The sequence below is a fragment of the Zalophus californianus genome, chromosome 4 (assembly GCF_009762305.2).
Source record: "Zalophus californianus isolate mZalCal1 chromosome 4, mZalCal1.pri.v2, whole genome shotgun sequence".
Classification (NCBI taxonomy): Eukaryota; Metazoa; Chordata; class Mammalia; order Carnivora; family Otariidae; genus Zalophus; species Zalophus californianus.
In genome coordinates this window covers 33,811,622-33,838,453 of record NC_045598.1, presented here as the reverse complement: position 1 = coordinate 33,838,453, position 26,832 = coordinate 33,811,622, and the positions used below count along the sequence as shown (strand labels likewise).

Here is a 26,832-nt window from a genome sequence, read left to right as displayed (position 1 = left end):
GGGAGCTGGATGGGCAGCAGTGGGGACCAGGGCTGGGAGGCAGGCAGGGCCCGGAGACCAGGGCTGGGAGGCCAGCAGAGCCGGGCAGGGCCGGGGCAGGGAACAGTCCCAGTGTGGCGGTCAGAGCTCAGCCTGCTCTGTCAGAGGCTCAAGCTGTGAGGAGCCCTCCACCCTCCACCTCTCACCTCCTTTATCCCCCACTGCCTGCTCCCTTCCCAGCTCACTGAAGACTTCTGGGTGCCGACTCAGTCCTCCTGCTGTAACTGGGGGAGGTGACAGAGGGTCCTGTAATGTCCCAGGGTGCTTTGAGCCCCGTCTCACTATGGCCTCAGCCACCCATGCTCAGGTCCAGCCCTGGAATGGGGCCACATCTAAAGCCTGAAAATGCAGGCCCTGCCCCCCAGCACTGGTGATCTCCCTGTTGGACCCCAGGTATCCGGCACAGCTCTCCGGCTCACCACGTCCCCCGGCCCTGTCCCGATTCCCCCACTGTCTTCCAGGCTCTCAGTTCTCTACCGCTCTCTGGCCCGGACCTGCTGGCTGCTCACCAGACGACCAGTGTCTGTCTGTGGCACCGCTCAGTAAAACCCCAGCCAGGCAGCAGGGCTGCTCCACGTCTTCCTCACTCGCCTTCCTGCTTGCCGAGCCCTGCTGTGGGAAAGCACGCGGCCCGGGGGGACGAAGGCCACCAGAAATCAGGTATATAACCTCGGCTGCGCGCTCAGCTACGCACCTGCCAGTCCTCTTCTCTGTCGCCCCCTGCCTCCTTCCCTCCAAAACCCCTTCCACAGCTCCCTGGCTCTCCTGCCCCTCACTTACAGTGTGCCATCTGCTGCAATTTCACGTGGAAAAGGCGGCCATCTGGCTCTTCTCAGTTTTCTCTTCATCTTGGGAAACTAGATATTTTGGCAACCCAAACTGCTTGAACGTTCTCTGACGCGGCTCTGCCTGCGTGCCCTTCCCTTCTGCACTTCCCCCCATCTCCTGTTCATTCCGGCTTCAGCTCTTCCTGGGCCTCCTTGGCTCCTGCAAGCCGGCCCTGCCCCCTCCGGGCGGTCTGCGTCCCCCGGCTATCCTGTGCGTATCTCTCCAAGGATCCATCTGTGTGACCACCTCCCTCACACGACTGAAAACCGGGCCCCCGGTCGTTATTTCTCGTGGTCACCCAACACTCAAGCTGGTAAACCAGTAAGATACCATCTGGGTTTGTTAAATCAGTGAAGGAATGCTTTCATCTTGTAAGACACAAAAAGTGGCTAAAGGGTTTCAGGCAACCACCTGCCCCATCGTTCATGGCCTTGGTTCCTCCCTAGGTCCTACCCACTTCTCCTAAAAAGGTCTCCCCAGTCCGTAAGGCTTGAAGGTACAATTAGGATAGAACAGCAGATATGAACGTAGCCCGTCCACAGAATTTCAGTCCCTAAAGCTGAGCACCTCCCAGCTCACTGGGTTCCCTGGTCCGGAGGGAAAGAAATGGTAACGAGCAGACGCCAAGGCCAAATGCATGCATGCTGAAAGGAGGGGATGGAAGGCAAAAGTGAGGCCGGCTTTCCCACAGCTCTCCGGGCTGGTCACAGGCCAGGCCTGCAGGATGCACCGTGAAAGGGAGGTGGCAGGTCAGCTTCTGGTGAGTACCTCTTCCAGAAGGGTGGTTTTTTCCTGCAGCTTGGCCTCGTAAAACTCAGTCAGCTCCTCCAGGGCCTGACTCTTGGTCTCATCGTTATCCCGAAGCTGTTTTTCATACTCTTCCTGCATCCTCTGGGACTTGAGCTGCAATTCCTGGTACTTCTCATATTCTAGAAGCAACTTTTGGTTGTTGCAACATTCTGGAGAGAAGCAAGGATGATTATTTCATATGGGACAGGAGCAGTGACCTCAGGGCCACCCCGGAGCCTTTGAGCTCTCCCACTCGCTGCCAGCAGCAGCTAGGGCAGGTACCTCCAAAGCCGTGAGGCAAATGCCTGCCCAGCTTCCTCACCTGCCCGCACCCCATCAGCTCATCAGGCAGCCAGATGCCCCCACAGTGTCGGCTAGGCAGAAGGTTTCCAGGAAAGGGCAGAGGGATGTTTGGGGGTTCGGGGCCAAGAAGAATGTCTTGAATATGCAACATAGTTATCAGCAGCCCTGTTTTACAGAAGAGTCAACTGAGGCTCAGTGAGGTTAGGTGACTCCCCAGAGCACCTGATGTGGTTGGTGAGTCTGGGACCCATGACAGCCTATCAGGCTCCAGACCCGCACTCTTCTGTACCTCCTGTTGGCATGCAGTAAGTGTTTAGTACGTGTTTAACGAATGAGCAAATACACAGGAGTAAAAACCACAATGAGATCCAGGGCATAAATGTAGCCTGTGGACAGATAAAGCCAGATTACCTGGGACTTCTGTGAGGTCCGGGGGACTCTCAGACTTTTGCCCCCACCCAACCCTGTGGCCTCTACCTGGGTACTCACCCAGGTCCTGCAGTTCTTGGCTCTGTTTGTCTAGCAGGTCCTCAATGCGTTCCCGATGGGACACATCCTGCTTTTCTTTTTCTGTTCTTAAAACCTAAAACACAGAATGGACTGTTCTCATTCCCACACATCTGCTGAAAGCTGCCCTAGGGCAAGAACACATTTTGTAAGTGACATCCTCCTTCACTCACAAATATTTCTCAAGCCCTTATTCTGCACCAAGCATTGTTCCATGAGCAACAAGCAAGCTATCACTTTTTATTTACATTATATTCTGCTCTGAAAGTTCTAGACTTTCTCTATTTATATCCTTTCTACTAAATGGGTCTTGTCAATGATGAGTTCAGTTTTGGACATGTAGCAGATGGATTCTGGGGTGGAAGAAAGTAAAGATTCATTTGAATTCTCTGTTGTCTGCATGTTGCTGTCAACTAAATTCTTGGATGTGCTAATGTGTCAGCTTCTAAGGAGTGTTCTCTTTAATCGAGCAGGAAAGCTCCTTGCAGGCAGAGGGGCCACCCCCAGGAATAACTTTGTGTTTAGCTTATGGAGGGCCCCACAGCAATGTTTGTTGACTAAAGGTAATAAAACTAACAGCCAGGGACTTTTTTTCTTTTAGTCAAACTCTCTGACCTGTGGAGGTAACATAAAAAACAAATACCCTCAGAGCCAAAAATTGGGGGTTTTGGATGAAGGGCAAGACAGATATGTGGAGAATAAGGAACTATTCTGGGTGAGTTCTGGATCAAATCTAACTACAGGAGGACCATTTAGACTAATTTTATTTAATCTACCGACGATCCTGAAATTCTGGTAGCTCTTTTTCTATCCTTTGTTTTTAAGTAAGTTTCTCTTGATCATAAAGATAATATGGTCTCATTGTAGAGAATTTGCAAAATACAGAAAAGTATAAAGAACAAAATTACAATGATCCAAAATCCCAACTTCCAGAGGTAATCACAGTGCTAGCTATTTTCTTACGAACCAATCTATGTGTATTTATTTTACTTGGTTAACACCGTTCACTATAGAGAGTTTTATATTCTGCTTTGTTCCACCTGGCACTTTGCTGTAAGCATTTCCGATGTTATCAACTGTGCTGAAAAATCACACATTATCATATGGTTCATTGTTTGAGCGTAGCTTGGATAGTGTACGCCAGTTCCATCTTGAGTAAATTGAAAACGTCTTGTTATTTGTGGGTGTTGACTGAGTCTCTCAAACAGACCTGGTTTTTTGTTTTCAGGGACTCCATTTCCTGGAGGAACTTATCCGTTAGCTCCTTAATCTTCTCAGAGTAGTTCATGTCCTTCAGTCGAAGCTGATACTCATTTTCCATTTTTAATTCTTCCACACGAGTCTTTAGCTCCAACATAATCTGAGCCTTTGGGAGAAGGACACCAGAATCAAGAACATTCACAGTGTGGGTGAATTAGAGTATTTGAACTGGTGGCCTTGAGCTCTCTATCTGTGGCTCTGCCCAGCCTCAAACTCATGTGTCTCCACTAGAACTTGTCATCTCTTCCCCACAAGGCACCCTGACTAAAAACCAGGAGACATATGAGCTTCTTCCTCCGCCCTCACAACGTCCATTCAGTAAGCCCCGCTGCGCGCCAGGCATGACGCTAAGTCATCTTCAAATATGCGTAAATGCCACCTGCTCAGTGAAGTCTACTCGGGCCAAATTAGTTAATCCTGCGACCCTTCCCTTCCCATTCCCAGCACTCATGACCCTGCTCACTCTGCTCTACTTTTTACTATTTTCTTAGATCTAGGCACTTTCCAATACAATTTATGTATGATTTTGTTTATTGCCTTTTGTCTTCTTCCCCCATTAGGATTCAAGCTCGAGGAAGGCTGAGATCTTTGTTGGCTTTGCATACTGATATACAGAAGTGTGCCTAACACACAGTAGGTACTTGGAGAACATGTGTTGAACCATGATGCCTGCCCCATGGAACTTACTACAGAGGGAGCCAAATAACATCATTACAAGTTGTGAGAGGCGCCCAGAGCCAGGTGGTTCCCCAAGATTGTCAGTGTGTCCCTCTCAGCATCTGTCACGCCTCTTCTGGTCTCACTATCATTACTTTAATTTGGGTCTTAACTCTTCCTGCCTTGCTGGCTCCTGTGTCTAGTGACTTCTTCTTTCAATCTGTTGTGTTCACTGGTGCCAAAGTTTTTTAAAAATACCGTGAGACACACACCCTTCATTTCCTGAAAAAGGTAATGCTGATGACAGAGAGGGAGGGAACACAGGTGTTTTCCTCTCGCTTATGCACGATCACCCCTCACCCCCCGCTGTGTATCCCTATCTCATCTCTTTTGGCCCATCTCCCCCCCACCCCGCCCACCGCCACGGACAGTGCGTTATATGCACATTTCCCCATTCCCAGCCAGCGGACAAGTGCAGGCCTGGCACAGAGGGGAGACTGAGATGAGGGATGAACACAAGCTGCAAGGGCAAAGGTGGGGATGAGCGAGGGGATGTTTGGTCAGGGCACTGCGTGTGATGTGGTATGGGTGGGAGGCCTGGACTGGGTCAGGCCATCCAGGTCCTTGCCAGCCATGATAAGAAATTAGGATTTTCTCCTACAGGGCCTCTGAAGGTCCTGTCCAACCTGATTAAACTGATTTGGTCTCAGAAAGGCCTCTCTGGTGTCAGTGTGCAGCTCAGGCTAGATTCAAGCACTAAGGCAGAGGGATTAGCTGTGTGTGTGTTGTGGGGGGTATTGCACAGTCCAGGTGGGGGTTGGGGGAGGAGAGTGGAATGGAGAGATTCAAGAGCAAGATTTTAGGGAACGTGGAGCCTGACTGGGTGTGGGGTGAAGGGGACAGGGCCATGGATGAAGACCATCTCCTCAGAAGAGCGCTCCCTGCAGGTTGCACTTGGCCTATCTTGCGTCACTGCTTTATCCTGGGTGCCTAGGGCAGAACCAGCAACATAGCACTAAATGAATGTTTATCAGATGAGGAGGTCACCCTGGGGTCTTCCTTGGACGGGTGGAATACCTTTATTGATGGGAGTGCTGGTGTCGGACACCTGCTCATCATCCTTCCTCCCTCCCTCAGTCTGTTCTCCGCCTGGCTGCAGAGGCGGCTTTCTATGATGCAAATCTCATCAAGTCATTCCCTAACTTAGATCTCTCAGCAGGTCCTTAGGAACAATGTCCAAAGACTAAAACATGGTGTAAAAGGCCCTCACAATCCCCCCCCAGCTCCAGCTCCACATACCCTCTCTTCTCCGGCCCCACCTAGCCGGGAGCGTCTTCCCCAGAGCACCTCTCTCATCCTTCTGCACACTCATTCCTTCGTGTGGAAGGCCCTTTTCCATCTGTTCCTGAAGGCTCCATCCAAGGCTCAATTCCTCTGGCACCACCTGGCCTGGGTCAGTGTCCCTTCCCCTGTGGCCCCAGAGCATCGTTCCTTCATAACACCTGTAACACACTTAATTTCCCTTTTTAATTTTATCCGTGCCTCCTCCCCGGCTACAAGCTAAAGGCCCCTGCATATCTTTCACTTCTGTGAAAGAGCTTAGAGAGGAAGCTCTCAGAGGCCATGGATGACCAGAACTGATCTGGCTATGTGCGAGGTCTGCATTCAGGCAACCCTGAGCAGGCACACCCTCACGGGCAGGAAGACTGGATCCTTGGTAAGCATAAGACAGGGAGCTCTCATAAGCTTCTGTCATCCCAGACCTTAGTACGGTATCTGGTTCGTAACAGACCCCTCTGTGAGTACTAGTTGGATGGATGGATGAATGAATGAATGACTGAATGAGTAGGTAAATCATGTCCTGAGAGTTAGTCACATAGAAAATCATGGAATAAGAGAAAAAGAGAGCCGGGAATTCTGGAAAATGTGACTTTTATTTTTAATTTAAAAAATTTTTTAAAAAGATTTATTTATTTGAGAGAGAGAGAGAGAGAAAGAGAGCAAGCACATGCAAGTGTGGGACACAGGGAGGGGCAGAGGGAGAGAACATCCAAGCAGACTCCCACTGAGTGTAGAGCCCGGCATGGAGCTCAGTCTCACAACACTGAGATCATGAGCTGAGCCGAAATCGAGAGTTGGACACTTAACTGACCGAGCCACCCAGGAGCCCCCGGAAATGTGAGAGGGAGCTGGGAGGGAGCTGGGAAGGACAGAGAGGCTCACAGGGAATAAGAGCGTGGTCTCACAGATGCAGAGAGAGAAGGGGCTCCAGGAAATGAGCAGAACATATGCTAGTCACTTCCGGCTTGGCAGCAGCTCTGCTAGGCCAAGCTGGGGGCTGGGTTGGGAGTCAGCCCAGGCACCTCAGGCCTTTGGCACATCCTGAAGTCGCCCAGTTGCTCTCTTCCCCTACCCTCTGGGAGGAATGGGGGAGAAAACAGAGAGAAGAAGGAAGAGGAGGAGACATACTTGCCTGCCTGCCGTCGGTCAGACCCTGACTCTCGTAGGCTCTCCCTCATCCTTTCCTCCCACTTTGCCTTTCCTGTAGAAAGTTCCATGGGGCTCTAGCAGGGATCTCTGGAAATGCCTGGGTCTTATCATCCTGCTTTGGGGCCATTTTTGCATGGCTGTTCTGATGGTTTTACTCATCTCTACTTGACTATGAGTTTCCTGATCACAGGCCCAGGCCTGTCTTTTTGCACATGCCTCCCCAGTACCTAGCAAACACAGGTATTCAATAAACGCACCCGAGATTCTGGATAAACAGCAATGAATGCATAGCTCTGCCATTCTCTGTAAGCCTTGTGACTTTCCCACCCCTTCGGTGTCTCCCTTAGGGAGCGTGGTGCAGAGCTAGCTGTCCACTCAAAACTCTCAAAACACATCTTCCCAGAGTGTTTGATACATTCATAGGAGGGAGGGCCCTTTGGAGTGGTGATTAAGAGAGTAGGCTCTAGATTGAATCTAGAGCAGAACTCTAGTCTTAAGACATGTCACTTAACTTCTCCAAAGTCACCTCTTGAAACATGGGGAGAATAAAAGTATCTTTTTCATAGAGATGATGTCACATTTAAACAAGAAAATACTTATAATTAGTACAGTGCCTGGTTCATGGAAAATCTAAAAAAAAATGCTGGTTATCATTACTTTTATTGTTTTATTATTAAGAAGGCTGGGTTTCAGGGATGTTTTCTAAATACTTCATTTTTTTAAATAAAGAAGGCTCCACTAGGCAGTTATTAAGTTTCACAGACACAACTGGCATATTCAGCTTGTCAGTTCCATTCTGCAGATATGTATTGACTGTCTTCCATGTGTCTAGCAAGGGCTAGGAACTGCTGGTCACACAAGAGAACAGCTTGTCATGGTTCCTGCCCTCCAAGAGGGGGAGGAGGAGAGCTAGATCACAGGCTAAAGGTAGAGCAGAGTAGGAGTCAGGATGGTGGGCAGGCGTGAGGGCGGAAAGAGATCCAGCCACAGGGAGGAGAGCGGCATGGTGGTGTGGGCCAGAAATGTGCAGGGAGCAGGGGAGTCTGCGCAGGGCACTGGGTGCAGCCAGGGGTACAGGGCCTCGAATGCCGATCCCAGGGGTTTGGACACAGTCTGGTAAGGGACTTCCACGTCCCTCTTCATTCGATCTGGTTCTTACCTTCTCTTCCATGTCTGTTTTAGTAACAAGCACCTCTTCGGCAAAGCCCACTTCCCTCTCTCGCTTGATTCCCCGACCATCCTTATCAAAGACCTTCCAGGTAAACAGGCAGCCATCCTCGGCAACGGTCAGCAAGAATTGGTCATCAAAGGTGAGCAACATCTGAGGAGAAAAAGAGCTTAGAGTGGAAGCTTTCAGAGGCCATGGATGACCAGAACTGATCTGGCTATGTGTGAGGTCTCCATTCGGGCAACCCTGAGCAGGCACACCCTCACGGGCAGGAAGACTGGATCCTGGGTAAGAATAAGACAGGGAGCTCTCATAAGCTTCTGTTAATGAATAAAAGAAGCAAGACTGTGTTTATGTCCTCTGTGGATTTGGAATCTTAAGAGTTAACTATTACCTGGATTATAAAAAGAACTCTCAAAACTCAGCAGTAAAAAACCCAAACAATCCAGCTAGAAGGTGGGCAAAAAATATGGAGACATTTTACCAAAGGGGATATACAGATGGCAAAAAGCACATTAAAAGATGTTCAACATTATTAGCCACTAGGGAAATGCATATTAAAACTATGGGGAGATATTACTACATACTTGTTAGAACAGCTAAAGTAAAAAATAGTGACAATGCCAAATGCTGGCAATGATGTGGGGAAACTGGATCTTTCATGCAGTGCTGGTGGGAATGCAAAACACCTCAGCAGTTTCTTAAAAAACTAAACATAAACTTATCCTATGATCCAGCAATCATTCCCCTAGGCATTTATCCCGGAGAAATGAAGGTCCACATAAAAGCCTGTATATGATGGGTCACAGCAGCTTTATTTGTAATAGCCAAAAACTGGGAAAAAATGAACTATCCTACAACAGGTAGATGGTTAAACAAATTATGGTGCATCCATGCTATAGAATACTACTCAGTAGTAAGAAAAAATGAAATATTGATACATGAAATAACTCAGATGGAGCTCAGGGGTATTGTGCTGGGCGAGGAAAGCCACTGTCAAAAGGTCACATAGTGTATGATCCCATTTATATAAAATTCTCAAAACAACAAATGATGGAAATGGAGAACCAATGAGTGTTTGTGCAGGACTGGGGAGGGTGGTGGCTGAGGGGGGTAGGTGTCACTATCTAGGGCAGCACGAGGGGGCCCTCTGTGGCCTTGGAGCACTTATATATCCTGACTGCAGTGCTGGTGACAGGAATCTATGCACCTGATAAAATGACATGGAAACACACACCCACATATCGTACCAACATCAGTTCTTCTGGTACGATACCATTCCACAATATCGCACCAATAGGTACATCAACAGATGTACCTACTGGGGGAAGCTGGGAGAAGGGCACACAGGACCTCTGTGCTCTCTTCGAGTTTCCTGTGACTCCATAATTATCTCAAAATAAAAAGTGAAGGCAAAAGAATCAATAATGAAAAAGGCCTTCTCACAATCAGCGATATGTGTCAAAAACCTCACAAATGGCAATGCTCTTCCACTGAGGAATTTCACCTCAGTCTAGCAACTCAGCCTTTGGGATAAGCAGAGACGACCACAAGACTCTGAAGAGCAGCATATTAGTTAGAATCCCTAAGATCATTAAATGCCCAGTTGTAGGAAAAGGATTAAGTAAGTTACAGTCCATCATTTGATAGGACATTTGCGTAGCTACTAACATCATGTTTTTGAGGAATATTTAATTATACAAAAAAAATGTTTATAATAGCATTAAGTAAAAAAAAGCAGACTACAAAAGAGTACATACAGTGTAGTTCAATTTATTTAAAATGCACACAAAATGTACACAAAAGAGAAAATGCATCAAAATATTGATGATATTATGAAGAGGATTTTTATTGTTTTCTTTTTTTAGAGAGAGAGAAAGAGAGCATGGGCATGTGAGAATGGGTAGGGGATGGGCAGAAGGAGAGAAAGAATCTCAAGCAGGCTCCCCACCCAGCACAGAGCCCCTCATGGGGCTCGACCTCATGACCCTGACGTCATGACCTGAGCCGACATCAAGAGTCCGACACCCAACCGCCTGAGCCACACAGGCACCTCAAGAGGATTTTTATTTCTAAAATAGACATGCATTGCTTTTGTAATCAAAAAAAATAAATACCTTATCCATAAAACTTCATAGCTTTGAAGAGAAGAGGGGGATTTTTTAATTTACTTTGAGTGTAAGACTCAAGCTCAGTACAGGAATGTTCTAGTTGGTAATGAAAAATCCTTTCTTAATAAGCATATTGTCTGCAGGCAAGCCAGTGTACAGTTTGGGACATCCTTCAAAGCCTTAGGTGTTGCAGTTGTTGGAGGGATAATTTACAAATGTGTACTCATGCTATTCCCCGAGGGAAGGCCTTTTGTACCTTCAGGGAGGGGCAGGGGCTCATCTCCTGAGCTTTGACTCTTTTTAGTCCAAGGCACTTCCTTGGAAGAGGAGACGTGTGTGCCACGAACAGCACTCAGCGGATGGGAGACCTGGGTGGGATGCCTCTAGCATCTCTTAAATGGCCCATTATCATGCATAATATTATGGTGAGCAACCTTGTACAAGAATCTTTAGGTGTATTTCTGATTCTCTCCTAGGATATACTCCTGGGAGTAGTTTAAATAAAGAATATTAGTAGCCAATCAATGGTCATTGAATGGGTGGTTGGATGAATAAAGAGGGAGAGAGGAATAAGGGGAGAACAGCCACTGGGGGGTTGAAGGGATGAGGAAGGTGTGTGGAGGGCAGGATCAGATGGACCCAGCAAGGGCTAGTTCTGGGCATGGGCCCCCGAGCAGAGGGTCCCTTCTTACCTTGGTGATAGGACCTGCATGGGCCTGGTACTCGTTGAACTCTTTCTGCAAAGGCAGTGGGTACTTCATTGTGCGAATGGTCCCCACCGAGGTACCCACAAACATCATGCGTCCAGAATGCGAGATGACAATGGCTGTGTAGATGACATCAAATGCTGAAATCTCTCGGAGGACCTGCGACACAGACAGCTCTGTTCAGGGTGAGGGGCTGAGCTGTACCCCCGGGGTGCCCACGTCATTCCCTCCTCTCCTCTAAGAGCAACATGGGGGCGAGTTCTCTATTGAAAAAAAATGTTTTCCTATTCCTTACAGCACCTGGCATAGTGCCAAGCACAGAAAAGGCACGAATTAGTCATTCCTGGCTGCCTGACTGGTGGACAGACAGCTCGAGGCATCAGGAGCAACACTAATAAAAGGAAGCCTTCAAGTAGCACCATTTTATGGCTTTCACATGTTGTAACTCATTCAATCCTCACAAAAAACCCTTTGAGGTAGTTACTGTTGCCCAAACCCCAGGGACAGTAATTTGCCTCAACTCACCCACTGAGTACGTGGCAGTCAGGCCCCAGTGTCTCTGCTCTTGACCGCTGTGCCACCGTGCATCTCAAACTCAGAATGGGATGTGGGTCCTACAGCTATCCGGCAGTTACCAGTGTCCCGTGCATAAAGAAAACCTTACCCCAGCAGGGAACTCATTCGATTTTTCACTTGCTAACTCACTCACCTCCCCATCTAGCCACCCAACCGCACATCCCCCCTCCCACTAAACACTTGTTGAATGTTTGCGGGCTAGCTAGTGGGGGTACCAGGAGGCCAAAGGGTGGGCCTGCCCTGGAGGAGCTTTGTTCTGGTCCAGCCCTGGAAAAGCCACCACAGAATTAGAACTAAGCTACTCAGGGGCACAGTGGAGAGAAACCCTCCTCTCAGCTGTGTCCCAGTCATGGGGAGACCTGTCTCAGGTCAGCTCGCTGCCATGATATCTGTGCCCTTTCCCAGGGGCCAGCGCCGGGACGGTAACAAGCACCCAAGAGAAGCTGGAGAAGCCAGCGAAGGTCAGCTGTCGCTGGGCGCGCAGAAAAGGACACAGCCACGTTTGTAAGAAGTGTCCTTGCTGGGCTCTTCTCTCCTCCCTCAACTCTTTGGAGCCCAATGAGGTAGTTCCTAAATTTCAGAGTTTGAGGGTTTCAAACAAATATGGTGGCAAGCCGGGATGATAGCAGGAACTGTAGTTCTGTTTCTACCCCAGGGTAAGCGTGCAGTTTAGAGATGCTGCTGACCGACGGGCCTGGAGGGTGGAGGAGGCCTTAGGACCAGCCAGCAAAACGGAAGCGGAAAGGGGCCCCAGAGTTTAACCCAGCCAGGCGAGCCGCTGGGCAGGAAATACCAGGTGTAACAATGATGGAGCTGACCCAAAAAGCATGAGGGGCCGGATGTTATCCCGAGAAGAAGGGGCCCTGTTCTCATGAGCCCTCTTCCCATCACGCTTCCTGAGGTCCACATGGAGGCTGTCTTCTGCAGACCCGGGCAACAGCTGGGAGGTGGGGCCGGACCGACTCACCGAAGAGTCTGCAATCTCCTTGAGGGTCTGGTCTGATCCCACCGCAAAGATAATTTTGGCATCAGGGGAGACAGTAACACAGTTATAGCTGCAGGACTTCAGCACGCACTCTGTCTCTCTCTTTCCAGAGGACAGATTCCATTCATACACGGCACCGTCTGTGCCGCAAGAAATCAGTTTGCTGTCGTCCGCATTCCACACAACTGAACGAACCTACAGGGGATGAAGACATACTCAGTAAAAATACGCATGCCCACGCACACACGCACACACACACATGCACACACACAGACACACACACCCCTCCTTCGGGAAAGGAAGGTGCACTCCGCACGTGTTCCACTAGACTGAGGCAGCATGTCCTTTCCTGGTGCGTGCCCTTCAGCAAGCACAAAACTGACTTTATTCGGAACACGGCATGAAGAAGTCCACCCTCTGGGCACTGTCTAAATGATGGAGATATTGGTGAAGAGCAATTAAGAGAAGGCTGGTATGTCCATGATATAAGCAAAATAGCAGAGCGTAAGAATTTTATAGAACAAGGGAAAGAGACGGTCAGGAAGAGCCCTTCCACAGTCACAGAGACAACTCTGGGGGTCCGGAGGGCTGTGTGCATGTGCTAAGCCACACCCGCTCAAGAGCAATCAGAGCAGGATATGAGGAGAACCTGAAAGCATCTCCTAAGCTGCACAGGGATCCCTTAACACAAGGCAGAAGCCTCACTGGCACAGGGGGTTTAAACATAACATCTGACCAAACGCTAACTGAATAATAATCTCCTCTGGTGCACGGGCACCTCCCAGGAAGCCAGGCTTAGAGATAAAAATCACACTTATTCCTGGCAGCCTGGAAGACTGTATGCATGTCTAAGGCTGCACTCTCTTGGGCACAGTCAGAGAGAGAACCTCCAAACTACTAGTCAGTCTCTGGCTGAACAAGTGAACAAAAAATGTGAACTCCATGCACTGTGACAACAGCCTCCCAGCCACACAAATCCAACCTGAAAGGGTGAAAGGCTACCTGGCTCAGGGGGCTAAGGACAATCTGTGACTCATAAGTGGCTCAGGTCAACCCAGGGGCAGCCCCTAGGTAGCCAGAAGGAAAGTAAAAGAACAAAAATCTGAGCAGAGACATCAAGGCTGCACACTGCAGGGGAAAGAAAGACTTCTCAGAATTAGTTCAGGCAGGTCACTAAACAAAGAAACAACTTTCTAGGCTTTCCCCTTTGTCATATTTGTAAGTCCCTTCTCCAGGAGTGAGAGACCTGCCTCCCATTATCTTCAGTATATTTGCTTATTTTCTCAATCTCCTCATAAGTAACCAACCTCCTGGACCCACTGGCCACCTCTTTTGGTATTTCCAAGACTCCAACCCTGTCGGGCACATCATTACCCACCTCCTCAGCTCCCTCTCCACCACTTCAATTGCATTCTCTGTTCCTACTATGTAAAAATACACTTGAAAAAATATAGTGACATTATTTCCAGGAGTATTCCTAGATTCACTGTTTTTAAATAGTTTATCTGAAAATTCTTTGAGTTTCCTACATACTCAATCATGTTATCTGTGATGATTTATTTATTCCTTTCCAATCTTTATGCCTTTTATTTTGCTATGGTCTGAATATTTATGTCTTTTACCTCCCATCCCATCTCCCCTATGGTTCATATGTTGAAATCCTAACCCCCGAAGATGATGGTATTAGGAGGTATAGGGCCTTTGGGAGGTGATTAGATCATTGAGGGTAGAGCCCTCATGAATGGGGTTAGTGCCCTTATGAAAGAGGTCCCAGAGAACTAGCTCACCCCTTCCACCCTGTGAGGATATGAGAAATCTGCAACCAGGAAGAAGGCCCTCACCTACCCACGCTGGCACCTGGATCTTGTGCTGCCCACCCTCCAAACTGTGAGGGAAAATTTCTGTTGTTTATAAGCTACCCAGTCTGTGCATTTTGTTATAGGAGCCTCATGGACTAAGACATATTTCCTTTTCTTGCCTTACTGCATTGGTTAGGACTCAGTATAAGGCTAACAGAAGGCATCATGTTTCATTCTCTATCTCAGAAGGAATGCTTTCATAATTTTATGATCAACTGGGCTGTTTGTTGTAGGTTTTCTCAAATATCTTGCATAAGATTTTTAATAAATAAAATGAGAAGTTCCATTATTTTTTGTTTGTTAAGTGTTTTTTTAAAATCATGAATGGAGGGGCACCTGGGTGGCTCAGTTATTAAGCGTCTGCCTTCGGCTCAGGTCACGGTCCCAGGGTCTTGGGATCGAGCCCCGCATCAGGCTCCCTGTTCTGCAGGAAGCCTGCTTCTCCCTCTCCCACCCCCTGCCTGTGTTCCCTCTCTCACTGTGTCTCTCTCTGTCAAACAAACAAATAAATAAATAAAATCTTAAAAAAAATCATGAATGGATATTAAATGTTTCAATTTTATTGTATCTGCATTTATGGAGATAATAAGGATGAGAAATCATGTTTCTGTTAGTGTGGTATAGTATACTGATTGATTTCAAATTGTAAAACCATCTTGTATTCCTGGAATAAATCCAACTTGGTCATGCTGTATTATCCTTTTTATATATTGATAGATTGGTTTGATAATAATTTGTTTAGAACTTTTTTATGTTCATGAAAAAGACTGGCTGATCATTTCTCCTTCTTGTGATGTCTTTGGCAGGTTTTGGTACCATGATTATGGTAGCCTCATAGAACAATACAGGGAAGTATCTGCTCTTTTTTCTGTTCTTTGTAAGAGTTTCTTCAAGATTAGTGTCATTTTTTTCCTTACAAGTTGATATAATTCTCTAGTGATATGCTCTGAGCCTAGAGTTTTCTTTATAGATTCTTTTACAGATTCAATTTTTCCGGGAATTTGTTGGTTTCATCTATACAATCAATTTACACAAAGTTGTTCATAATATTCTCTTTTGATCGTTTTTATTATATATAGGGTCTGTAGTGATATCTCCTTTTCATTCCTCATATTGGTTATTTACCTTTCCTTTTTTTCCTCCCTTGGTCAGTCATGTCAGGGGCTTGTCCATTTTCATTTTCAAAAAATTAAGCTTTGGGGTCACCTGGCCAGCTCAGTTGGTAGAGCATGCAACTCTTGATCTCAGGGTTGTGAGTTCAAGCTCCATGTTGAGGATAGAGATTATTTAAAAAAAAAAAAAAAGTCCAAACCAAGTATTGGCTTTGATGATCTATTGTGTTTGTTTTTTACTTCATTAACTTTTGCTCTTATCCTTATTATTTCCTTCCTTTTATCTTCTTTGATTTTAACTTGCTGTTCCTTTTCTAATTTCTTGAGGTGGATGATTATATCACTGATTTTTTAATCTTTTTAATATTTCTAATATACGTATTTAAGGTTATAAATGTCCCTGTAGGCATGACTTTAATGCATCCTCCATCTGTATTTTTTAATATTGCAGATGTAAGTCCAACACATATTCCTGGTTAGAGACCAGTGTTATAAATACTTGCAAAGTGGTAAAACAAATGTCTGCTTTCCTGGACTGGTGAGGGAGGGCCTCCCATGGAGGTGCACATAGTTCTAGAAAGAGCATCAGAATCACCTGGTATGCTTTCATCAGCATCTCCATAGTCGCTTGAAGACCAATTGCACTGCTGAAACAGAAAACTCAGCAACTCAATAATGTTTGCGTTTTCACAGCACCTGCACTGATGCACCTGTTACTTGCTAAACTCAATGGTCTGTTTTTAGACTTTACAGGATTTCTCTCTGACCTTTATTTATTTATTTTTTAAAAAGATTTTACTTATTCATTTGAGAGAGAGAGAGAGTGAGAGAGAGATCACGAGCAGAGGGGAAGGGCAGAGGGAGAAGCAGATTCCCCACTGAGCAGGGAGCCTGACGCGGAGCTCAATCTCAGGACCCTGAGATCGTGACCTGAGCCGAAGGCAGATGCTCAACCTACCGAGCCACCCAGATGCCCCTGACCTTTATTTTTTTTAATTTTTCAAGACTTATTTATTTATTTATTTAGAGAGAGAAAGGGCACGTGTGTGCACATATACAAGTGGGGAAAGGGGCAGAGGGAGAGAATCTCAAGCAGACCCCACTGAACGTGGAGTTCAACGCGGGGTTTGATCTCACAACCCATGAGATCATGACCGGAGCCAAAACCAAGAATCAGATGCTTAACCAATTGAGCCACCGGGTGCCCCTCTCTGACCTTTAATGCCACTGACTACTTTATCCTTTTGGGAATGAGTTCCTTAGCTTCTCTGAAACAATTCCTTGATTCCAAGTTCTCCTGTGCCTTCGTTTGCAGGCTTTCTCTTCTTAACCAGTTCCTTAAATGTTGACCACCTGTCTTCTGTCCAAGATTCTTCTCAGATTCCACACAGGCCCTTGGTAATGTAATCTATGCCTCTGACTTCTACTACCACCTAATCCCCTGAATCTTCATTTCCAGCCTTCTTTCCTGATCTCCACACTCATGTACCATACTTTTTTGACACATCAAACGTAACGTGTGCAAAATGGAATTTAATATCATGCTCCTCTCTGTTTCTACTACTAAAGCCATGGTTTACTTCCTGACTCATCTTTTACCCTCACTTCTTACCTGGTCTCCATCCCTCCAACTTCCCTCCCCTCTAATGTATCCTCAATACTGTTTGGAAAAGTACCCCTCTTTCTTTCTTTCTTTCTTTTCTTTTCTTTCTTCTTTTTTTCTTTCTTTCTTTCTTTCTTTCTTTCTTTCTTTCTTTCTTTCTTTCTTTCTTTCTTTCTTTCTTTCTTTCTTTCCTTCCTTCCTTCTTTCTTTCTTTTTCTTTTTCTTTCTTTCTTTCTTTTCTTTCTTTTTCTTTCTCTCTTTCTTTCTTTCTTTCTTTCTTTCTTTCTTTCTTTCTTTCCTTCCTTCCTTCCTTCTTTCTTTCTTTTTCTTTTTCTTTCTTTCTTTCTTTCTTTTCTTTCTTTTTCTTTTTCTTTCTTTCTTTCTTTCTTTCTTTCTTTCTTTCTTTCTTTCTTTCTTTCTTTCTTTTCTCTCTCTCTTTCTTTCAAGATTTTATTTATTTATTTGAGAGAGTGAGAGAGAAAGTGGCAGAGGGAAAAGGAGAAGCAGGCTCTCCCACTGAGCAAGGAGCGCGATGCAGGGCTTGATCCCAGGACCTGGGGATCATGGCCTGAGCTGAAGGCAACTGAGCTGCCCAGGTGCCCCTGGAGAAGTACCTTTCTAATCCCATTACTACATTCTTAAATCCTTTCAGTTGCTTCTCATCGCCTACGGTCCAATTTCTTGGCATGGTATACACACTATGATGTAGCCAACCTCTCCAGCTCCTTCCACCACTTCTGGAATGTGTCCAATGTTCCAGCCATGTATATCCCAAACCACTACCCTATTCTATACTCCCATCATCTTTAACAGGTCCTTCTGCCTAGAATGCCTTTCTTTCTCACGTGCTTTTTCTCTCCAAATTCTTTTGCCGACTTCTTAGTCTTTCAACCTCTGGCCCCTCCCTTCTCTTCATGCCCCACCTTCACTCTGTCTAAAAACTATTGGTTTTGCTGCCTAAATATCTTTTGAATCCACCTATCTTTCCCTATCTGTCCCACCACCATCGTGGTCCAAAATGGTGTGGATATCCACAATATTCTCTTTACCATTTCCACCCTGTCCCTTTCAATACATTCTTCTTTCTGCAGCCAAAGTAATCTAAAATGCAAATCTGGTCATATTATTTCCTGCCCTGAAAGTCTTCAATGGTTTCAAGAAACAAGGAGGATAAAGGCCATCTTTATCTTTTTTATCTTTAAAAGGCCTGCAAGTTTCCATGCACTTGGGCCCCTGCTAACTTCACCAATCTCAGCTCACTCCTGAGTTTCATCCTGATATCTGTGTTTCAGTCCCACAGGCTTTCAGTTCCTCTGACAGCCATGCAGTCTCTCATCCCAGGGTCTTTGGAGTCTTACCTGCAATGATGATCTCCACCAGCTCCGTCTGGTTAGTTCCTTCCTACTCCTTTAGGACCCAGCCTTTGTGAACACCCCAATCTAAATTACACTCTTTCATTATTTACTCTCATAACACCCCGTGTTTTTCTTTCACTGCACTTACTGCAATTAGTAATTAGTCTGTGCTTTTGTTTTGTTGTCTCTTTCCCCCACGTAAACAGTGAACTCCAGGAAGAAAGGACTCGTTTCTCTTTGGTTCACTCGGTGAGTGTAATGCTTGACTCTGTGGCCCTCATTTCCCTGGACGCTGCTCACTCACTTACCTTCCCTGTGTGTCCTTTCAGGTTTGAGATGTTCTCCAGGCTTGTGGTGGTAAAAATGTGAATCACATTTCCATTGACTGCAGCAAACAGGTGACCCCCATTGCTAAAGGAACACTATAAAGAAGCAAAACAAGACAGCAAGAATGAAAGAAAGAAATGAGCAGTCTGGAGGTTACAGTCAAGAGCTCCTTTTCCTAAAGAGTTCCAGCTAAAACAGGTGTGGAAGTGGGAATTGGGGGAAGGCGCAGATAGGACTGAAGACTGGCTGACATCTTCGCTATTCCCGTAGCTCATACTGGCCAAGATGCTGCCACTGCCATGTGCACTGACCATGAAGCTGCTTAGATGGTAGAGCACAACACTCATTCATCTCTGTAGAGGTTTCAGAGTGGGGAAGCAATTCCTTCAGTCACTATTTGGTTTCTGCAGTCATCTCAGGGGGAAATGTGATGGGCTGCTTCCGGCTTCTCCCTGTTAACGTGCATATTCCTTGGCCCCTCTCAGTCTCCAACCTCACCTTTCCAGCTGGGACCCTGAGTCTGAGATAACTTTCCTTTTTGACGCTTTTTTGTTCCTCTGCAATCACAGAGAGGATTAATCACACCTGGGATCTCACAAGGTTTGGGGTTCAATGAAATATCTTGATGAGCATGAGAAAAACGAGATGGAGCCATATGCTCAAGAAGTGAGAGAAGAACTGGATTTCTTCCTTTTTCTTTTAAAGCCACTGAAGTTCTCTAAGATAGGCTTTGGTCTCACCTCGCCAGAGCATGTTAGTTCTTGATATTTCAACCCTGGTTTTCTAAGAAACTGGACCTTTATCTCCAGCATCTTACCTCTCTGCATCCTCTGATAGAATATTCTTTGAAAGAACGTATGTCATCAATGAGTAGATTCATAAGGCGTAGTTTGTCAGCAAACCCTACTACAATGAAGTGTCCAGACGGGTGAAGGCTGATTGTATATGCCTCTTCCTGGTATTCCTTAAATAGCTCCAGTGTGCTGTGAGAGACATCGATTACTGAATTAGAAGTCCAGCCCACTAATTCCCTTGAGCCCTCCACTGTACCTGGCAAATACTTTTGTCATAGCATTTGAGACACTTTATTGCTTAAAATGATTGGTTCCTCTTTTTTCTGGACTTTGGTTATTTGAGGAGAGTGTCCAGCAATGAGTATGGAAGATAGCGGAAGTGATCAATGAGCTGTCTAGTGATGCTGAAGGCACAGCTCCATTTAGAATCCCCAAATCAGAAGGATCACACAGTTTCTTTTCAGCAGCCCAGCAGCTATATACAAAGACCAAAGATATTCTGGTGTGGGGCCAAACTGGGTTGGGGATTCTCAGGGAATCTATGCCAGGAGGATAAAGTCACTAGGGAGTTAAAGGTGGCTGCGGGCAGTGATAAGGAGAAACAGATGGAATGAGTGGTCTGGAGAGCTCCATGTGGTGAAAAACACATCTAGCGGGAGTGAGGGGATGGGAAAACCGGAAGAACATAGGAGGTTATATGAGAAGGTGAGATACTGCAGTGTTATCTTTATGTCCCTAGAGCCCAGCATGGTGTCTGGCATGTGGTAAGCACTTAATGAAACACAAAGCAATTTTCTAGGCCAAGCACGAGCAAAAAAGAGAAGAGAAACACGTAAGTTGCCTGGCTTGATGTAAAAAAAAAAAAAAAAAAAAAAAATCTTTTCCGGGGCGCCCAGATGGCTCAGTTGGTTGAGCAGCTGCTTTCAGCCCCGATCATGATCCCAGGGTCTTGGGATCGAGCCCTACTTCGGGGTCCCTGCTCAGTGAGGAGCCTGCTTCTCCCTCTGCCTCTGCCCCTCCTCCCCACTTGGGCTCTCTCTCTCAAATAAATGAATAAAATCTTAAAAAAAAAATCTTTTCCAACTGAAAGCTTCTAAGTAATTACATTTTAAAACTCTCTAATTAAAATAATTCTCATGAACAAATTTAACAACCAAAATCTTACACACTACAGTAGCAAAGCCTTTCATCCTTACTTTGATTCATAATTCCAGATGCGAACGGATCGATCCAGAGAACAGGTGGCAATGAGGGGTTTGCGGATGCACGTAGCTAGACCGGTGATGGATGCCGAGTGCAAGGGGTACATCAGGTATTCGAAGTGAGTGGGCTCCCCCTGGAGAAATCACACGGAGTGAGATCTGGCAGAGTGAGCCAAAGGCTGGCTGTGCACTTCAGCTCTCAGTACTACCATGAACATTAGTTAGCCTGGGTGCACAGGAATCAGGCTGTAGGAAGACTGCTTTAATATCATGCATGTTTTCTAATGCCACTCTTACTTTAAAACATTATCTTAATGGAGATAAAATATTTTATTCTATAGATATACCAGAATTTAATATAGACATACCAATCCTCTACTGTGGGAACATTTCAGTGGATTCCATTTATTTTTTTAAGATTTTATTTATTTATTTGACAGAGAGAGAGACAGCAAGAGAGGGAACACAAGCAGGGGGAGTGGGAGAGGGAGAAGCAGGCCTCCCGCCGAGCAGGAAACCCAACGCGGGGCTCGATCCCAGGATCCTGGGACTACGACCAGAGCCGAAGGCCGATGCCGACGACTGAGCCACCCAGGTGCCCCTCCATTTTTTTTGTTGTTATTGAAGAGTAACACTAGACTAAACATCCTTGCATGTATGTCTGTGTACCTCTCTGATTACTTCCTTAGATCCTGCAGTGTGAGTGTCCAACACTAAGCTTTTGAATGTGTAGGCATCCATTTCAAAAGACATCCATCTTGAATAAACATATTGTCAGCTGCTGGCAAAACCGCCAGGTAAGGAAGGAGACTGCCCCCACCCATGGAGGTCCCTTTCTCAGAATGCCCTGGATTATTTATTTATTTATTTATTTTAGAGATTTTATTTATTTATTCATGAGAGACAGAGAGAGAGGCAGAGGGAGAAGCAGGTTCCCAAGGACCAGGAAGCCCGATGCGGGACTCGATCCCAGGACCCTGGGATCATGACCTGAGCCGAAGGCAGACACTCAACCATCTGAGCCACCCAGGCACCCTTGCCCCGGATAATTCAGATAATGACTGCTTGATTGCTCCCACTTCTCCCTTCCTGTGCTCTCAATCCCACTCTTAGGCTTGAAATTAGCCAATAAAGAGTGAACCCACAAAACCCTAGACATCACACCCTTACAGCCTCATAAAGGCAAAGCCCCATGCCCCACCCCATGACCTCACAGTGTGGCCCTCACTGGAATAAATCATGTTCCCCAAAGTTCCCTGATGTTTTTTTGCCAAAGTATCAGAGTAAGAAACAAAAGGTCCGGTCCAGCCACATCACTGGCCCTGGTGGGAGAAACGTCTGGGGGGTTTGCTAGGAGTAGTACGGGTCTGGGCAAGTGCCTCTGGCTTTCCTAGCCAATAGAATCACTATCAGCAGGCTGGGACTGACACAACGGATACACTTCTACAAGTAGAATACTGGGGGGAAATGTCATTCTAAATTCTAAAGCCCTGGATAGGTACGCCAAATTTCTCTCCAGGGAAATGGTGTTGCTCTGCCACAGGCAGCAGTGAGAGCTGGGTGAATGACTTGAAATGAAAATGTATTCTACTCTAATGGTAGTGTAGGTCCCACATGTTCTGTAACCAGGGGCATTATCGCCAGGACACCTGAATGAGGAGTGATGGCTGGGAAATTCAATGAGATGCACGGATTTTAGGTCCATTCACGAGGAAGATGAAGGCTGGGGTGGGGATTCCCTCAAATCCTGGCCCCTTCCCAACTATCAGCTTACCTCCATCCACTCATCCTTCCCTACTACCTCGGAGAAAAATGTGTTGTGCTGGGGTCGGGGGGCAGGCACAATTATTCCCATTCTTTTCCATGTCTTACCCCTTCTTTCTCCAATATGTTCAACCTCCCTGTCTCTACTGGTACATTCCTATCAGCTTTTAAACACACTCAAATCTCGCTTCTCTTAAAAACAGCAGCAGTTCTCTTTCTTTCGTCTTTTTTCTGCACCTCTGCCTGAGAAGCTGTACAATGATGGAGAATCAGGCAAGCAGGTTTACTGGTTTCACTTAGAATTTATGACCGCAAGCCTGCAATGGACCCGGTAACTCCACCAGGTTTTTCAGTAAGTTCACTTTCTGAATCTACAAGAGATACTGATTTCATGCCATTTATTCTCTTTCCAGGCCTTCCAAACTCTCTTCGTCTTTCCCCCATTCCCAAAGCTCATCTGATGACCTTGTCTCCTATTTCCTTGATTTTGTATCTTCGTTTTCTTTATTTTGTATCTCAGGCACAGAGCTGTAGACTGTCATAATCAATTCATGTATGGTCAATTTTTATTTTGTGTTCATTTCATTCTTTTGTTCTCTAATTTTCACTCTTGTTCCTCCCTTATCAAAGGCACCAATTAATGTGTCTCATTTATGTCCCTGGATATTTCTATACACGGCATTGTGCTTCAGATTGCATTCTATAGTTTTATTTTCTCTCAACCATCTATGTTGTCATATGTATAATCATCGCTTCTAACTTAGCTTTGGTATTCTGTCATATGCATCATGCTACTTCACTTCTCTATCACTCCTAGGAATAAACATCTGGGTTGTCTTCAACTACCCTTACTATGAACATCAAGGTGAATGCCTTTGGGTATGTTCTTTAGCAGACCAGCATGATGGAATTCCTGGTACGCGTCCAGGGGCAGAACACTGGGTAACAAGATGTATGCATTCTCTATTTGACCAGGAACTATCAGACTGCTCTCTAGGACACCTGTGTCATCATCACATTAGGATTCCCATTTTCCCTTATTCTCAGAAATCTCTGGTGAGATCTGACTTTCTAATTTTTGGTAATATAATAAAAATAATTCTTATGAAGAAGCCTCTCAGTTGTGACATGCAGGAAACCATTACCCCACCACTCGGGCTGTGCTCTCTGGCTGCTGCGACCAGCCCCTGCCCTTGCCTCTGGCGCACATTAAAGATCCCAGACCATGCTAAGCAAAGTAAATCAATCAGAGAAAGACAATTATCATATGCTCTCACTCATATGTGGAATTTAAGAAACAAAACAGAGGATCATAGGGAAATGGAAGGAAAATAAAACAAGATGAAATCAGAGAGGGATACAAACCATAAGAGACTCTTAATCACAGTAAAAAAACCTGAGGATTGCTAGAGGAGAGGGGGTTGGGGGAATGGGGTAACTGGGTGATGGACATTAAGGAGAGCACACGATGTAATGAGCACTGGGTATTATATAAGACTGATGAATCACTGAACTCTACCTCCAAACTAATAATACATTATATGTTAATTGAATTTAAATTAAAAAGATCCAAAACCATGACTGACTCCAAGCACTTCACAAACAATGAAAAAGAGAAATCTTTGAATTGAAGGCTGAACTCAATAAGGAAAAGAAAGAGGAAGGAGGCTGTGAAGAAAGTGACTGTTGCCATGACTGTAGGGAAGGATGTCAGCTCTCTCTTTCCAGAGGTAGTGAACTGTATGCAAACCGACAGTCTGGAATTGAAACTCATGTACCTCTATTTGAGGAACTACTCCAAGAGTCAGCCAGACATGGCCATCATGGCTGTCAACAGCTTTGTGAAGGACCGTGAAGATCCCTATCCTCTAATTTGGGCCTTGGCAGTCAGGACCATGGGGTGCATCTGGGTGGACAAGATTACACACGATGCTGTGAGCCCCTCTGCAAGTGCTTGAAGGATGAAGATCCCTATGTCTGGAAAACAGCAGCAGCGGTTTTGTGTGGCAAAATTCCATGATATCAATGCCCAGATGGTGGAAGATCAGGGATTTCTGGATTTTGTGTGGGATCTGATAGCAGATTCAAATCCAATGGTGGTGGTTAATGCTCTAGTAGCATTATCTGAAATCAGTGAATCTCACCTAAACAGCAACCTGCTTGATCTGAACCCAGAACATCAATAAGCTGCTGACACCTCCAAATGCGTGCACTGAGTGGGGCCAAATTTTCATTTTGGACTACCTAATTACAACCCTAAAGATGCCTGGGAGGTTAGAGCATCTGTGAGCATGTATTTCCCTGGCTATCTCCTGCCAACTCAGCATTGGTGCTTTCAGCTAATGAAGTTTCTAGAGTTGTTACCCAAGGGCTCTGACTACTATAATATGCTACTGAAAAAGTTGGCCCTTCCACTTGTCACTTTGCTGTCTGGGGAACCAGAGGTGTAGTATATCACCCTGAGGCTACTTCTGCTGCCTCATCCCACTCAATGTGCTTTCTGTAGAAAATGGCAAAATGAAGCACCAGGTCTTCCTTGCAACATAGAAGGATGTTCCCAATGAAAACAATGTCATTTAAATGCTGACATTTTCCAGCAAATTGCAAAACAACGTTTATACTACTGCCAAGAGGAATGTGGAAGGGCAGAACATGCTGTACCAATCCCTGAAGCTCACTGATGGCATTTGGATTTTGGCTAGGCTACATATCCAGCCAGGAAACCTAAGTTACATACTGTCACTGAAATGTAGAGCTCCTGAAGTCTTTCCGTACATCTATAACAGCATTTTGAAAAACTAATAGCCTAGACTGGTCCAGTGCCATCTGGCTCCCCTGTGATTGGTGCAAGCCAAGAACTCTTAACTGGAAGAAACCGCATTGCCCTGTAGAATCTGAACCCAAACACACTGAGGCCACCCCCCAAGGTAGTGACGAGTCTAACCTGTGCTAACATTAAGGTACAGCCTGTTGGATAGTTTTAGCTTCCTGTGAACATTTGTAACCACTGCTTCAATCACTTCCCACCTCCTGCCACGGGCCGCTGTTATCTGTCCTTACTTGTGAGCTTTTCCATAGCATGCCAATGGCTGGCATTTTTTTGGTGTAGTTTGATATTTTGTAATTGAAAGTTCATTTCAAAAACAGAAAAAGATAAAAAATATTAAAGCAAGGAAAAGTGTCACTGAAAAAAAAAATCTCAGACTTGTTTTAATTTGCATTTTTCTGCACACAGGCAACAGAAATTGCTTGTGAGAGTGATCAGATATTGGATTTAAGGTACGAAGATTTCACAGTGGTCATTATAGGTCTGTTCAGAGAACGAAAGAAACCATGATTAAAGAAGTAAAGAAACTTCTGATAACAATGTCACATCAAATAGGGAACATCAAAAAGGGATAAAAATTGTATAAAAAATAGAAATTCATGGGGTGCCTGGGTGGCTCAAGTCAGTTAAGCATTTGACTCTTGATTTCAGCTCAGGTCATGATCTCAGGGTTGTGAGATCAAGCCCTGCATCGGGCTCCACATTGGGCATGGAGCATCCTTAAGATTCTCTCCCTCTCCCTCTGCCTCTCCCCACCCTTGTGCATATGCTCTCTCTCAAAAAAAAAAAAAAAAGAAGAAGAAATTCTAGAGGTAAAAAGTACAATAACAGGACTGAAAAATCCACTAGAGGGACTCAAAAGAGATCTGAACTAGCAGAAGAAAGAATTAGTGAAGTTAAGGATGGATCAATAAAGGTTACACAATCTGAAAAACAGAAAAAAGAATGAAGAAAAATGAACTGAACTGCAGGTAAATGTGGAACACCATTAAACACACCAATATATGTACAATGGGAGTACCAGAGGAAAGGAGCAGAAAAATATTTGGATAAATAATGGCTGAAAACTTCCCAAACTCATTGAAAAATATTAATGTGCACATCTAGGAAGCTGAATGAACTCCAAGAAAGATAAACACAGAGAGATCCACAGACATATGATAGTAAAAATATCAAAAACCGAAGACAAAAGAAAAAAAAACCTTGAAAGCACCAAGAGCAAAATGATTGATCAGTCACAAGGGAACTCCAACAAGATAACAGCAGATTTCTCAGCAAAAATAACAGAAACCAAAAGGGAGTGGAATAACACGTTCAAAGTATTCAAAGAAAAAACTGTCTATCAAGAATTCTATATCCGGCAAAGCTATCTCTTAAAAATGAAGGTGAAATAAAAACATTCCCAACAAGAACAAAAAGAGTTTATTGCTTGCAGACTTGCCTTAAATGAAACACTAAAGGAGATTCTTCAGGTTGAAAGCAAGTGACCCCAGAGAGTAGTTTGAATCTACCAAAAAAGACAAAGAACACCAGTAAAGGTATTATGTCATTATAAAAGATAACATAAAC

At 45.4% G+C, this 26,832-nt stretch overlaps 1 protein-coding gene across 4 annotated transcripts in view; it reads right to left on the bottom strand.

Annotated features, from left to right (window-relative positions):
• The window catches only part of CFAP57 (cilia and flagella associated protein 57), a 69,931-nt gene that overhangs the window by 29,552 nt on the left and 13,547 nt on the right, over positions 1-26,832 (bottom strand). For all 4 annotated transcript variants that reach the window (XM_027579125.1, XM_027579115.2, XM_027579143.2 and 1 more), the window contains exons 7-15: positions 20,667-20,806; positions 19,494-19,659; positions 18,658-18,771; positions 12,403-12,615; positions 10,845-11,018; positions 8,033-8,194; positions 3,677-3,832; positions 2,449-2,542; positions 1,636-1,826 (exon numbers count right to left, since the gene is read on the bottom strand). In XM_027579125.1, coding sequence (XP_027434926.1) covers positions 1,636-1,826; positions 2,449-2,542; positions 3,677-3,832; positions 8,033-8,194; positions 10,845-11,018; positions 12,403-12,615; positions 18,658-18,771; positions 19,494-19,659; positions 20,667-20,806 — 1,410 coding nt within the window. The remainder of the gene's footprint in view (positions 1-1,635; positions 1,827-2,448; positions 2,543-3,676; positions 3,833-8,032; positions 8,195-10,844; positions 11,019-12,402; positions 12,616-18,657; positions 18,772-19,493; positions 19,660-20,666; positions 20,807-26,832) is intronic.